Consider the following 14,280-nt stretch of genomic DNA (forward strand, 5'->3'; position numbering starts at 1 on the left):
GAGAGAGTTTTAATATTCAGGCTGTTAAACAGGTTGTTGTTTAAAAAAAAAAATTGTTTTGGCTTGATTTGCTAAATTCTAAAATGGCTAAAGGAACTCTTTTGATGACTTCATGTCAACAAAAATGTGACAAAAAGCGTACAAAAATGTCAGAAAAAGCAACAAATTTACAAAAAGGAGACAAATGTCTGAGAAAGCCACAAAAACGTAACGAAAAAAAACAAAAATGAGGAAAAAAGCTATAAAAATGTTATAAAAAAGTGACCTCCAGTAACAAAAGCACGTCACTAAACTCTCCATGTCTGGCCCCTCGGTGTGATTCTCCTTTTCCAGTGCGGCCCTCTGGGAAAATGAGTTTGACATTCCTGTTCTACATGAACTAGTTCAAAGTTCAGTTCACAAATTCATAGTTCATAGTTCATACTTCAAAAAAAAAAGAACTTGGTTCATTAGTTCTTTTTCTCCATATGTTGCCGGTAGCTATTTTTCAAAATTATTGCCACGACCCATACACACACCTGCAAACTTTTCGCAATTTGGCGAAAATCGTCGTTTTGAACGGGGAAAATGTACGGAGCCCCCCTGGTCCCACTTTGTCGAAAACAAAAAAAATTATAACTATCTCGTGGCCACGAGATAATTCTTCATATTTTATAGCCTATATTTATACTTTATACATGTATATATGTCACAAAGTGGAGCCAGGCAGCCATAGTTTTCTTATGTTGTATATAGTGTGGTGTTTCAGGTGTTTTATTTTGTATAATGAATGGCTGAGACACAAGGAGGAAAGAGGAGCGGATGGAGAGCGAAAAAGAAACGTTGGGGACGGGCAGGACAGCCGAGCCGGAGGACAGCTGTAGATGTTTGGAGGATCGGCGCGTTGTGCGAGTGCGATTTGGGCAAAAATAGAAAATCTGATTTCAACCAGTCTATAGGGAAAGGGACTACAGTCTTTACCCTTTTCTGTTTGAGGGAGGGGGGAAGAGGGCCAGCAGCACGCAACGTCCACTCTGCTTTTCCCGTTCGGGCCACAACGCCAACGCGCCGATCCGCCAAACATCCACAGCTGTCCTCCGGCTCCGCTGTCCTGCCCGTCTATCTGTGGTGTTTTGGTTTGCCTGGCACAGAACTGAAGACTCCTCCCAGCGCACCTGAGGCACATCTCATCAGGAGAGATGCTGGAGGAACACGGAACATTTTGATAATGAATGGCTGAGACATAAGGAGGAAAGAGGAGCGGGCGCTACAGGAGTGCAGGACGGAGCACCGATAGACGGGCAGGACAGCGGAGCCTCCCCAACGTTTCTTTTTCGCTCTCTATCCGCTCCTCTTTCCTCCTTGTGCCTCAGCCATTCATTATCAAAATGTGGAGCGTGTTCCTCCAGCATCTCTCCTGATGAGATCTGCCTCTGGTGCGCTGGGAGGAGTCTTCAGTTCTGTGCCAGGCAAACCAAAACACCACACTAGCCTATATATAAAATAAGAAAACTCTGGCTGCCTGGCTTCACTTTGTGACATATATACATGTAAAAAGTATAAATATAGGCTATAAAATATGAAGAAGAATTATAAAGGACTATGGATATGCAGCCTACAAGATTTACATTACTGTATTAACAGAATTGTGATGAAAAGTACTAGTAAATAAATCGAAGCAGAACTGCAGCAAACTATATTGGACACTGAATATTAAAACAGAGAATATTGCACAGAATGTGAAGTATTGCACTACATACATCTCTACACTATCTTGAGGCCACAAGATAGTTATAAATAATTTTTTTGACACAGTGGGAGCAGGGGGGCTCCGTAAAAATGTCATCCACAATAAAGAGTTTTATTCTAGGCGGGGGGTCCGAGTGCCGGTGCTAATACGGCCATTAATGCTTATCAACCGTTATCTACCGGACCGAATAGCAACGCGGATTTCGGTGCCTTATTTAGGTGCCACTTAGATGCCTGCGCTTCTCTCTGATGCTCAGAAAACGGACGTTAGTGGGAACTGAAACATCGCCGCACGGGACGCTAGTTACGGTAACACTACACCTGACAGCAGGTAACGTTAGCCTACCGTTAGCTAGTTAACACTACACCTGACAGCAGGTAACGTTAGCCTACCGTTAGCTAGTTAACACTACACTTGACAGCAGGTAACGTTAGCCTACCGTTAGCTAGTTAACACTATACCTGGCAGCAGGAAACGTTAGCCTACCGCTAGCTAGTTAACACTACACCTGACAGCAGGTAACGTTAGCCTACCGCTAGCTAGTTAACACTACACCTGACAGCAGGTAACGTTAGCCTACCGTTAGCTAGTTAACACTACACCTGACAGCAGGTAACGTTAGCCTACCGCTAGCTAGTTAACACTACACCTGACAGCAGGTAACGTTAGCCTACCGCTAGCTAGTTAACACTACACTCGACAGCAGGTAACGTTAGCCTACCGTTAGCTAGTTAACACTACACTCGACAGCAGGTAACGTTAGCCTACCGTTAGCTAGTTAACACTACACCTGACAGCAGGTAACGTTAGCCTACCGTTAGCTATTTAACACTACACCTGACAGCAGGTAACGTTAGGCTACTGCTAGCTAGTTAACACTACACTCGACAGCAGGTAACGTTAGCCTACCGTTAGCTAGTTAACACTACACCTGACAGCAGGTAACGTTACACCGTTAGGTTAACACTACACTCGACAGGAGGTAACATTAGCCTACCGTTAGCTAGTTAACACTACACCTGACAGCAGGTAACGTTAGCCTACCGTTAGCTAGTTAACACTACACTCGACAGGAGGTAACGTTAGCCTACCGTTAGCTAGTTAACACTACACTTCTGGTTTGAAGCTCCGCCCCCTAACCTTCTGGTTTGAGACTCCGCCCCCTGACCTTCTGGTTGGAGACTCCGCCCCCTAACCTTCTGGTTGGAGACTCCGCCCCCTAACCTTCTGGTTCAAGACTCCGCTCCCTAACCTTCTGGTTCGAGACTCAGCCCCCTAACCTTCTGGTTCGAGACATCGCCCCCTGACCTTCTGGTTCAAGACTCCGCCCCCTAACCTTCTGGTTGGAGACTCCGCTCCCTGACCTTCTGGTTGGAGACTCCGCTCCCTGACCTTCTGGTTGGAGACTCCGCTCCCTAACCTTCTGGTTGGAGACTCCGCTCCCTAACCTTCTGGTTGGAGACTCCGCTCCCTGACCTTCTGATTGGAGGCTCTGCCCCCTGACCTTCTGGTTTGAGACTCAGCCCCCTAACCTTCTGGTTCGAGACATCGCCCCCTGACCTTCTGGTTCGAGACTCCGCCCCCTAACCTTCTGGTTGGAGACTCCGCTCCCTGACCTTCTGGTTGGAGACTCCGCTCCCTGACCTTCTGGTTGGAGAGTCCGCCCCCCTGACCTTCTGGTTGGAGACTCCGCTCCCTGACCTTCTGGTTGGAGACTCAGCCCCCTGACCTTCTGGTTGGAGACTCCGCTCCCTGACCTTCTGGTTCGAAACTCCGCCCCCTAACCTTCTGGTTCAAGACTCCGCTCCCTGACCTTCTGGTTTGAAGCTCCAACCTTTAACCTTCTGGTTCAAGACTCCGCCCCCTAACCTTCTGGTTGGAGACTCCGCTCCCTGACCTTCTGGTTCGAGACTCCCCCTCCTAACCTTCTGGTTCAAGACTCCGCTCCCTGACCTTCTGGTTCAAGACTTCGCTCCCTGACCTTCTGATTTGAGACTCTGTATCCTAACCTTCTTGTTCAGGACTCCGCTCCCTGACCTTCTGGTTCGAGACTCCGCCCCCTAACCTTCTGGTTCAAGACTGCGCCCCCTGACCTTCTGGTTCAAGACTCCGCTCCCTGAACTTCTGTTTCGAGACTCCGCCCCCTAACCTTCTGGTTTAAGACTTAGCCCCCTAACCTTCTGGTTCGAGACATCGCCCCTTAACCTTCTGGTTGGAGGCTCCGCCCCCTGACCTTCTGGTTTAAGACTCAGCCCCCTAACCTTCTGGTTGGAGACTCCGCCCCCTAACCTTTTGGTTCAAGGCTCCGCCCCCTAACCTTCTAGTTCGAGACTCCCCCCCTGACCTTCTGGTTGGAGACTCCGCCCCCTAACCTTTTGGTTCAAGGCTCCGCCCCCTAACATTCTAGTTTGAGACTCCGCCCCCTGACCTTCTGGTTCGAGGCTTCGCCCCCTAACCTCCTGATTGGAAGCTCCGCCCCCTGACCTCCTGGTTCAAGACCCGCCTCCTGACCTTCTAGTTCAAGGCTCCACCCCCTGACCTCCTGGTTCGAGGCTTCGCCCCCTAACCTCCTGATTGGAGGCTCCGCCCCCTGACCTCCTGATTGGAGGCTGCGCCCCCTGACCTCCTGGTTCAAGACTCCGCCTTCTGACCTTCTAGTTCAAGGCTCCACCCCCTGACCTCCTGGTTCGAGGCTTCGCCCCCTAACCTTCTAGTTCAAGGCTTCGCCCCCTAACCTTCTAGTTCGAGACTCCGCCCCCTAACCTTCTGGTTCAAGGCTCATCCCCCTGACCTTCAGGGACTCACCGCTGTGCAGCAGGTTGGAGGCTCCGCCCCCTGACCTCCTGGTTCAAGACTCCGCCTCCTGACCTTCTAGTTCAAGGCTCCACCCCCTGACCTCCTGGTTTGAGACTTCGCCCCCTAACCTTCTAGTTCAAGGCTTCACCCCCTGACCTTCTAGTTCGAGACTCCACCCCCTGACCTTCTGGTTTAAGGCTCCGCCCCCTGACCTTCAGGGACTCACCGCTGTGCAGCAGCAGGTCCTGGGTCTCCACCAGAGACCCGTTGTGCGGCGCCGGTTCGATCTGCAGCACTTTACACATCAGAGGGTAGATGTGGATGCTGTCGAACGGCTTGGACACAAAGTTCTTCTTGAAGTCGGGTCCGAAGGCCCTGAAGATCATCTTCATGTCCATCTCTCCGTTATGGTAGCCGTGGTCGCCTTTGTTCACGTAGACGATGAATCTCTAAAACGGAGGAATTACGACAATTTCAAAACGTCAAAAAGTGTAAAAAATTAAGTTTCGAGTAAAGTGTTGTAAGTAAGAAAACTTGCCGCATAATCAAGGATTTTTGCCCGCAACAATCACAAAAAACCTCCCCGAAACCAAAGCCTGTTCACTCCCTATTCAGTCCCATTGTACCGAATTTGGTTGCAGTTCCACCAGAGTTCCACTGGGGGGTCTATGGAGCTAGACGGCTAAATGAATGGGAGTCTATGGAGCTAGACGGCTAAATGAATGGGAGTCTATGGAGCTAGTCTGCTAAATGTGTCTCTTTCACCCGATTGTCATTAAGAAACCTCAGATTTGATTGTAGTCTTTTCAAGTTCAACATAGATTATAGGTCGAAAGTTGAATGAACGAGTACTTATGTCCTTTTGATTTCTTACAGGGGGAGTCGTATCTCTGGCTGTGCATGACGTCATCGACATTTTAAAAGGCTTTTTAGAACAAATAATCTAACACCCAGCAGTGTATTTTCTTTGCCTCCCCTTTCAAATGCAACATTCAAATTACTAGACTAGAAATTACTAGAAATTATATCCTGAGAAAAGTGGATTTTGATTGGTTATAGCTCCATAGAGTCCCATTCATTCTGCACTGGCCTGTGAGTGCCCCCTATAGCCTCTTGAGACCCAGCCCATTGACTTATGTCCACTGTAGTTGACATTTGAGTTTCATTTCTCTCCTTGGAATCTTTTGTACAAGTCTCTTAATTCCTGCTGTACTGTACAGAGGACATCCTGGGCTTTTCAGTGATGTGTTATTTGATTGGCTGGGAGGCCGGGAACCAAAATAGACGGCATAGGAACAAGCACATTTTATGGAAAGATAAGAGATGAGTCAAATATTGTTTGTCTGTGGTTTTGTTACTATGATAATCATATATTTTCTTGTTCATTAAGGTGTTAGGAATCATATATTGAGTTGTGATAGAAACTACATTATGTATCTTTTGAAAAATTTGCCATTTTATGAATGTCAATTATAGTGTATATCAGGACTATCTTCATGTAAATAATGACTCCACATCTACCAAATGTGCAGACTGATCTCATGAATTGGCGTATGTATGAAACGCCAATTTGTATTCCGTTTTTGCGTGTTATCAAGACGCATAATCGCATTTTTACGTGTATATCAACGCAAATTGGCCGCCATTGACCTACATTGCGAGTCAATTTCCGCCGTAGAGAGTAGTATAAAGGAACGAGGGATTGGGGTAAGGAGGTAGGTTGGGGTGTTGGATGGGTAAAACACGGGACTTTCACCCGGGAGAGCTGGAGAGCTTACCCAATGTTTCTTTCCTAAACCCAACCATTTGTTGTTGTCCTAAGCATGTTTTTGTCGTTATTTTTTCCGTGTTTTTGTCACTGTTTTGTTACTAAAGCCTTTCCCTGTGTTCTTTTCCTAAACCCAACCATTTGTTGTTGTCCTAAGCATGTTTTTGTCGTTATTTTTTCCGTGTTTTTGTCACTGTTTTGTTACTAAAGCCTTTCCCTGTGTTCTTTTCCTAAACCCAACCATTTGTTGTTGTCCTAAGCATGTTTTTGTCGTTATTTTTTCCGTGTTTTTGTCACTGTTTTGTTACTAAAGCCTTTCCCTGTGTTCTTTTCCTAAACCCAACCATTTGTTGTTGTCCTAAGCATGTTTTTGTCGTTATTTTTTCCGTGTTTTTGTCACTGTTTTGTTACTAAAGCCTTTCCCTGTGTTCTTTTCCTAAACCCAACCATTTGTTGTTGTCCTAAGCGTGTTTTTGTCGTTATTTTCCGTGTTTTTGTCACTGTTTTGTTACTAAAGCCTTTCCCTGTGTTCTTTTCCTAAACCCAACCATTTTTTTTAACAGGCGTGTGACGTTGTTCTCGCGATAGTACGTCGCGTTCTCGCGATAACGCGCAACGTGGCGAGGCCACATGGTGGGTATGTCTACATCAGCTGTATACAGCGTGAATCATACACGTGGATAGCTGAAAATGCGTACAATAACAACGCCATTTGGCTTTATGAAAGTGGCGTGTATATTTACGCAAAGTCATGATGCCATGTTGAAACGTGTCTGTTTTCGTACTCAAATGACCCTGTTGTCCACTACAGTGGACATTCTTTAAATAAATAAAAATAAAAACATTTAAATTGTAAGATGTTTTTTTTTTTGAACCTTGAACAGGTATAACCTGACTCCGCCAGATGGATAGCTTTGCCCAGCATATCCATCTGGGAACTTTCCGTTGGAGAACTTTTGGGAAGGGGCGGAATACTGGTTATTTGATTGGATAAACCATCTGTCTATCACCTATGTTGGTGATAGACGGGCCAAATCAACCAATCAGATCCACGAAGCGTATGAAAATGCAACCACAAGCCCGCCCCTGCGTAAAGGAGATTTGCCGTTTGTGTAACGAGAATTTAGGAATAAAAGGCCCCATTTCAGGTTCCCGGACCATATTCCAAAAGAAGGATCGAAGAGAAAAAAAGCATTAGCGAGCGGCTAACAGAATTAGGGCTACCGCTGGCTGATAATCCTGGTTAGCTGATTGGATAAACCATCGGTCTGTCACCACCTAAACCCGCCTCAAAACCAACACTGATTGGTCGGTCGTTTGGCTAACGGCTCCAAATTTTCTCTGCCTCAAGATGCCAGACTGATCTGGGAGGAGAAAACTCTGGAGCTCGCGAGATCAGGAGGGTCTCATGAGGCTACAACAGGTATGGAATCACAGAAAAATATGATTAGGAAAAAGAAAGAAATGTTCCTTGGTTCTCAGGAGGCTAAGGAGCTCTGGTGGAACTGCAACCAGTCCGGAAGCCGGAAGTAAACGAGGGAGTGGAACTTCTTAGAACTTCTTTGCCGAAACCTTCGTGAAAAGAGACTCACGGAGTTCAGGTTGAAGCCCAGATCGGCGACCACCACGATGGGCGGCAGGCGCTGGCTCTTGGCGAGCCGGAAGCTCTCGGGGATCTCGTGTTTCCGGTACACGGTCAGGTTGGGCGCGCGGGACAGGGCATCGAACACTTCCTGCTCCCTGCCCGGCCGCGGGGTCAGGATGCCGAAGCCGCCGTAGTCGAGGATCTCGAAGCTGGCGAGCTTCAGTAAGTCCAGGTACTTGTTGAGGACGATCTCGTCCACCTTGTTACAACACATGTTATAACTACACTTTATGTTATAACACATGTTATAACTACACTTTATGTTATAACAACATATGTTATAACTACACATGTTATAACTACACGTTATAACTACACTGCATGTTACAACAACACATGTTATAACTACACTATGTTATAACTACACTTTGTTATAAAAACACATGTTATAGCTACAGATGTTATAACACATGTTATAGCCACACTGTATCTTATAACTACACTATGTTATAACTACACTTTGTTATAACAACACATGTTATAGCACACTGTATGGAATAACTACATATTGTTATGTGTGTGTGAGTGTGTGTCTGCGTGTGTCTGTGTGTGTGTGTCTCAGTGTGTGTGTCTGTGTCTCTCTGTGTGTGTGTGTGTGTGTGTGTGTGTGTGTGTGTGTGTCTGTTTTTGTGTGTGTGTGTCTGTGTGCATATGTCTCTTTGTGTGTGTGTGTGAGTCTGTTTTTGTGTGTGTGTGTATTTGTGTGTGTGTGTGTGTGTGTGTGTGTGTGTGTGTGTGTGTGTGTGTGTGTGAGAAAGTCTGTTTTTTGTGTGTGTGTGTGTGTGTGTGTTTGTGTGTGTGTGTGTGTGTGTGTGTGTGTGTGTGTCTCTGTTTGTGTATGTGTGTGTGTGTGTGTGTGTGTGTATATGTCTGTGTCTGTGTGTGTGTCTATGTCTCTGTGTGTGTCTCTCTGTGTGTGTGTGTGTGTGTGTGTGTGTGTGTGTGTGTGTGTGTGTGTGTGTGTGTGTGTGTGTGTGTGTGTCTCTGTTTGTGTATGTCTGTGTGTGTGTGTGTATATGTCTGTGTCTGTGTGTGTCTCTGTGTGTGTGTCTATGTCTCTGTGTGTGTGTCTCTCTGTGTGTATGTGTGTGTGTGTGTGTGTGTGTGTGTGTGTGTCTCTGTGTGTGTGTGTGTATATGTGTGTGTGTGTGTGTCTCTCTGTGTGTGTGTACATCTGAACCCATAATAACCCTATGGTACCAGACCTGTGGGCGCTTCTTGACGGTGGTCATGCCGTGATCGGAGGTGATGATGACGTTGAGGTTCTCGTTGAGCCGGTGCCGTGCGATGGCGTCCCGCAGGTAGCCCACGGTGCGGTCGATCTGCCGGATGATGCGCTTCCTGTCGGGCGTGTCCGGCCCGCGGGCGTGGCCCACGTTGTCCGGCTCGCCGTAGTACAGCGTCACCAGGTCGAAGTCTTCGTCGGCGAACCAGCTCATCACCGCGTCGATGTTCTGCCGCCACTCCGTCTCGTTGTCGTCCGGGTGACCGGCGTCCGTCACGCGCACGCGGTCGACCGCCTGGCCGCTGTAGTTAGCCGCGCCGCCGGGGAAGTAGAAGGAGGCGGTCTTCAGACCCTGGAGGACAGGAAGAAGAAACCAGGAAGGAAAACATTAAAGGTCCCATGATATGGTGCTCTTTGGATGCTTTTATATAGGCCTTAGTGGTCCCCTAATACTGTATCTGAAGTCTCTTTTACAGTGGTGTGAAAAAGTGTTTGCCCCCTTCCTCATTTCCTGTTCCTTTGCATGTTTGTCACACTTAAGTGTTTCGGAACATCAAACCAATTTAAACAATAGTCAAGGACAACACAAGTAAACACAAAATGCAATTTGTAAATGAAGGTGTTTATCATTAAAGGAGAAAAAAAATCCAAACCATCATGGCCCTGTGTGAAAAAGTGATTGCCCCCTAAACCTAATAACTGGTTGGGCCACCCTTAGCAGCAACAACTGCAACCAAGCGTTTGCGATAACGTGCAATGAGGCTTTTACAGCGTCCTGGAGGAATTTTGGCCCACTCATCTTTGCAGAATTGTCCTAATTCAGTTACATTAGAGGGTTTTCGAGCATGAACGGCTTTTTAAGGTCATACCACAACATCTCAATAGGATTCAGGTCAGGACTTTGGCTAGGCCACTCCAAAGTCTTCATTTTGTTTTTCTTCAGCCATTCGGTGGTGGACTTGCTGGTGTGTTTAGGATCATTGTCCTGCTGCAGAACCCAAGTTCGTTTCAGCTTGAGTACACGAACAGATGGTCGGACATTCTCCTTCAGGATCTCTTGGTAGACAGCAGAATTCATAGTTCCTTTTATCACGGCAAGTCTTCCAGGTCCTGAAGCAGCAAAACAGCCCCAGACCATCACACTGCCACCACCATATTTTACAGTTGGTATAATGTTCTTTTTATGAAATGCAGTGTTCCTTTCGCCAGATATACTTGGACACACACCTTCCAAAGAGTTCCACTTTTGTCTCATCGGTCCACAGAATGTTGTCCCAAAAGTCTTGGGGATCATCAAGATGTGTTCTGGAGAAATTGAGACGAGCTTTGATGTTCTTTTTGCTCAGCAGTGGTTTTCTCCTTGGAACTCTGCCATGCAGGCCATTTTTGCCCAGTCTTTTCCTGATGGTGGAGGCATGAACGCTGACCTTAACTGAGGCAAGTGAGGCCTGCAGTTCTTTGGACGTTGTTGTGGGGTCTTTTGTGACCTCTTGGATGAGTCGTCGCTGCGCTCTTGGGGTAATTTTGGGCGGCCGGCCACTCCTGGGAAGGTTCACCACTGTTCCATGTCTTCGCCATTTGTGGATAATGGCTCTCACTGTGGTTCGCTGGATTCCCAAAGCTTTGGAAATGGCTTTATAACCCTTTCCAGACTGATAGATCTCAATTACTTTCTTTCTCAATTGTTCCTGAATTTCTTTGGGTCTCGGCATGATGTGTAGCTTTTAAGGATCTTCTGGTGGACCTTACTGTGTCAAGCAGCTCCTATTTAAGTGATGCCTTGATTGTGAACAGGTGTGGCAATAATCAGGCCTGGGTGTGGCTAGAGAAATTGAACTCAGGTGTGGACAACCACAGTTATAGTATGTTTTAACAAGGGGGGCAATCACTTTTTCACACAGGGCCATGATGGTTTGGATTTTTTTTCTCCTTTAATAATAAACACCTTCATTTACAAATTGCATTTTGTGTTTACTTGTGTTGTCCTTGACTATTGTTTAAATTGGTTTGATGTTCCGAAACACTTAAGTGTGACACACATGCAAAGGAACAGGAAATGAGGAAGGGGGCAAACACTTTTTCACACCACTGTATATAGACCTTAGTGGTCCCTAATACTGTATCTGAAGTCTCTTTTATATAGACCTTAGTGGTCCCTAATACTGTATCTGAAGTCTCTTTTATATAGACCTTAGTGGTCCCTAATACTGTATCTGAAGTCTCTTTTATATAGACCTTAGTGGTCCTCTAATACTGTATCTGAAGTCTCTTTTATATAGACCTTAGTGGTCCCCTATTACTGTATCTGAAGTCTCTTTTATATAGGCTTTAGTGGTCCCCTATTACTGTCTCTGAAGTCTCTTTTATATAGACCTTAGTGGTCCCCTATTACTGTATCTGAAGTCTCTTTTATATAGACCTTAGTGGTCCCCTATTACTGTATCTGAAGTCTCTTTTATATAGGCCTTAGTGGTCCCCTATTACTGTCTCTGAAGTCTCTTTTATATAGACCTTAGTGGTCCCCTAATACTGTATCTGAAGTCTCTTTTATATAGACCTTAGTGGTCCCCTAATACTGTATCTGAAGTCTCTTTTATATAGACCTTAGTGGTCCTCTAATACTGTATCTGAAGTCTCTTTTATATAGACCTTAGTGGTCCCCTAATACTGTATCTGAAGTCTCTTTTATATAGACCTTAGTGGTCCCCTAATACTGTGTCTGAAGTCTCTTTTATATAAGACTTAGTGGTCCTTAATACTGTATCTGAAGTCTCTTTTATATAGACCTTAGTGGTCCCCTAATACTGTATCTGAAGTCTCTTTTATATAGACCTTAGTGGTCCCCTAATACTGTATCTGAAGTCTCTTTTATACAGACCTTAGTGGTCCTCTAATACTGTATCTGAAGTCTCTTTTACATAGACCTTAGTGGTCCCCTAATACTGTATCTGAAGTATCTTTTATATAGACCTTAGTGGTCCTCTAATACTGTATCTGAAGTCTCTTTTATATAGACCTTAGTGGTCCTCTAATACTGTATCTGAAGTCTCTTTTATATAGACCTTAGTGGTCCCCTAATACTGTATCTGAAGTCTCTTTTATATAGACCTAAGTGGTCCTCTAATTCTGTATCTGAAGTCTCTTTTATATAGACCTTAGTGGTCCTCTAATACTGTATCTGAAGTCTCTTTTATATAGACCTTAGTGGTCCCCTAATACTGTATCTGAAGTCTCTTTTATATAGACCTTAGTGGTCCTCTAATACTGTATCTGAAGTCTCTTTTATATAGACCTTAGTGGTCCTCTAATACTGTATCTGAAGTCTCTTTTATATAGACCTTAGTGGTCCTCTAATACTGTATCTGAAGTCTCTTTTATATAGACCTTAGTGGTCCCCTAATACTGTATCTGAAGTCTCTTTTATATAGACCTTATTGGTCCCCTAATACTGTATCTGAAGTCTCTTTTATATAGACCTTAGTGGTCCCCTAATACTGTATCTGAAGTCTCTTTTATATAGACCTTAGTGGTCCCCTAATACTGTATCTGAAGTCTCTTTTTTATATAGACCTTAGTGGTCCTCTAATACTGTATCTGAAGTCTCTTTTATATAGACCTTAGTGGTCCTCTAATACTGTATCTGAAGTCTCTTTTATATAGACCTTAGTGGTCCTCTAATACTGTATCTGAAGTCTCTTTTATATAGACCTTATTGGTCCCCTAATACTGTATCTGAAGTCTCTTTTATATAGACCTTAGTGGTCCCCTAATACTGTATCTGAAGTCTCTTTTATATAGACCTTAGTGGTCCCCTAATACTGTATCTGAAGTCTCTTTTATATAGACCTTAGTGGTCCCCTAATACTGTATCTGAAGTCTCTTTTATATAAGACTTAGTGGTCCTTAATACTGTATCTGAAGTCTCTTTTATATAGACCTTAGTGGTCCTTAATACTGTATCTGAAGTCTCTTTTATATAGACCTTAGTGGTCCTCCAATACTGTATCTGAAGTCTCTTTTATATAGACCTTAGTGGTCCTCTAATACTGTATCTGAAGTCTCTTTTATATAGACCTTAGTGGTCCTCTAATACTGTATCTGAAGTCTCTTTTATATAGACCTTAGTGGTCCCCTAATACTGTATCTGAAGTCTCTTTTATATAGACCTAAGTGGTCCTCTAATTCTGTATCTGAAGTCTCTTTTATATAGACCTTAGTGGTCCTCTAATACTGTATCTGAAGTCTCTTTTATAAGTCTCTTTTATATAGACCTTAGTGGTCCCCTAATACTGTATCTGAAGTCTCTTTTATATAGACCTTAGTGGTCCCCTAATACTGTATCTGAAGTCTCTTTTATATAGACCTTAGTGGTCCCCTAATACTGTATCTGAAGTCTCTTTTATATAGACCTTAGTGGTCCCCTAATACTGTATCTGAAGTCTCTTTTATATAGACCTTAGTGGTCCCCTAATACTGTATCTGAAGTCTCTTTTATATAGACCTTAGTGGTCCTCTAATACTGTATCTGAAGTCTCTTTTATATAGACCTTAGTGGTCCCCTAATACTGTATCTGAAGTCTCTTTTATATAGACCTTAGTGGTCCCCTAATACTGTATCTGAAGTCTCTTTTATATAGACCTTAGTGGTCCCCCTAATACTGTATCTGAAGTCTCTTTTATATAGACCTTAGTGGTCCTCTAATACTGTATCTGAAGTCTCTTTTATATAGACCTTAGTGGTCCTCTAATACTGTATCTGAAGTCTCTTTTATATAGACTTAGTGGTCCTCTAATACTGTATCTAAGTCTCTTTTTTATAGACCTTAGTGGTCCTCTAATACTGTATCTGAAGTCTCTTTTATATAGACCTTAGTGGTCCTCTAATACTGTATCTGAAGTCTCTTTTATATAGACCTTAGTGGTCCCCTAATACTGTATCTGAAGTCTCTTTTATATAGACCTTAGTGGTCCCCTAATACTGTATCTGAAGTCTCTTTTATATGAACCTAATTCTGTATCACAAGTCTCTTTTATATAGACCTTAGTGGTCCCCTAATACTGTATCTGAAGTCTCTTTTATATAGACCTTAGTGGTCCCTAATACTGTCTGAAGTCTC

The 14,280-nt window shown here is 44.4% G+C and overlaps 1 protein-coding gene across 1 annotated transcript in view; it reads right to left on the bottom strand.

Moving 5' to 3' along the window:
• The window catches only part of LOC114556782 (ectonucleotide pyrophosphatase/phosphodiesterase family member 7), a 22,012-nt gene that overhangs the window by 328 nt on the left and 7,404 nt on the right, over positions 1–14,280 (bottom strand). Inside the window, exons 2-4 of the mRNA XM_028579827.1 lie at positions 9,144–9,515; positions 7,886–8,137; positions 4,752–4,974 (exon numbers count right to left, since the gene is read on the bottom strand). Coding sequence (XP_028435628.1) covers positions 4,752–4,974; positions 7,886–8,137; positions 9,144–9,515 — 847 coding nt within the window. The remainder of the gene's footprint in view (positions 1–4,751; positions 4,975–7,885; positions 8,138–9,143; positions 9,516–14,280) is intronic.

The sequence above is a fragment of the Perca flavescens genome, chromosome 6 (assembly GCF_004354835.1).
Source record: "Perca flavescens isolate YP-PL-M2 chromosome 6, PFLA_1.0, whole genome shotgun sequence".
NCBI lineage: Eukaryota > Metazoa > Chordata > Actinopteri > Perciformes > Percidae > Perca > Perca flavescens.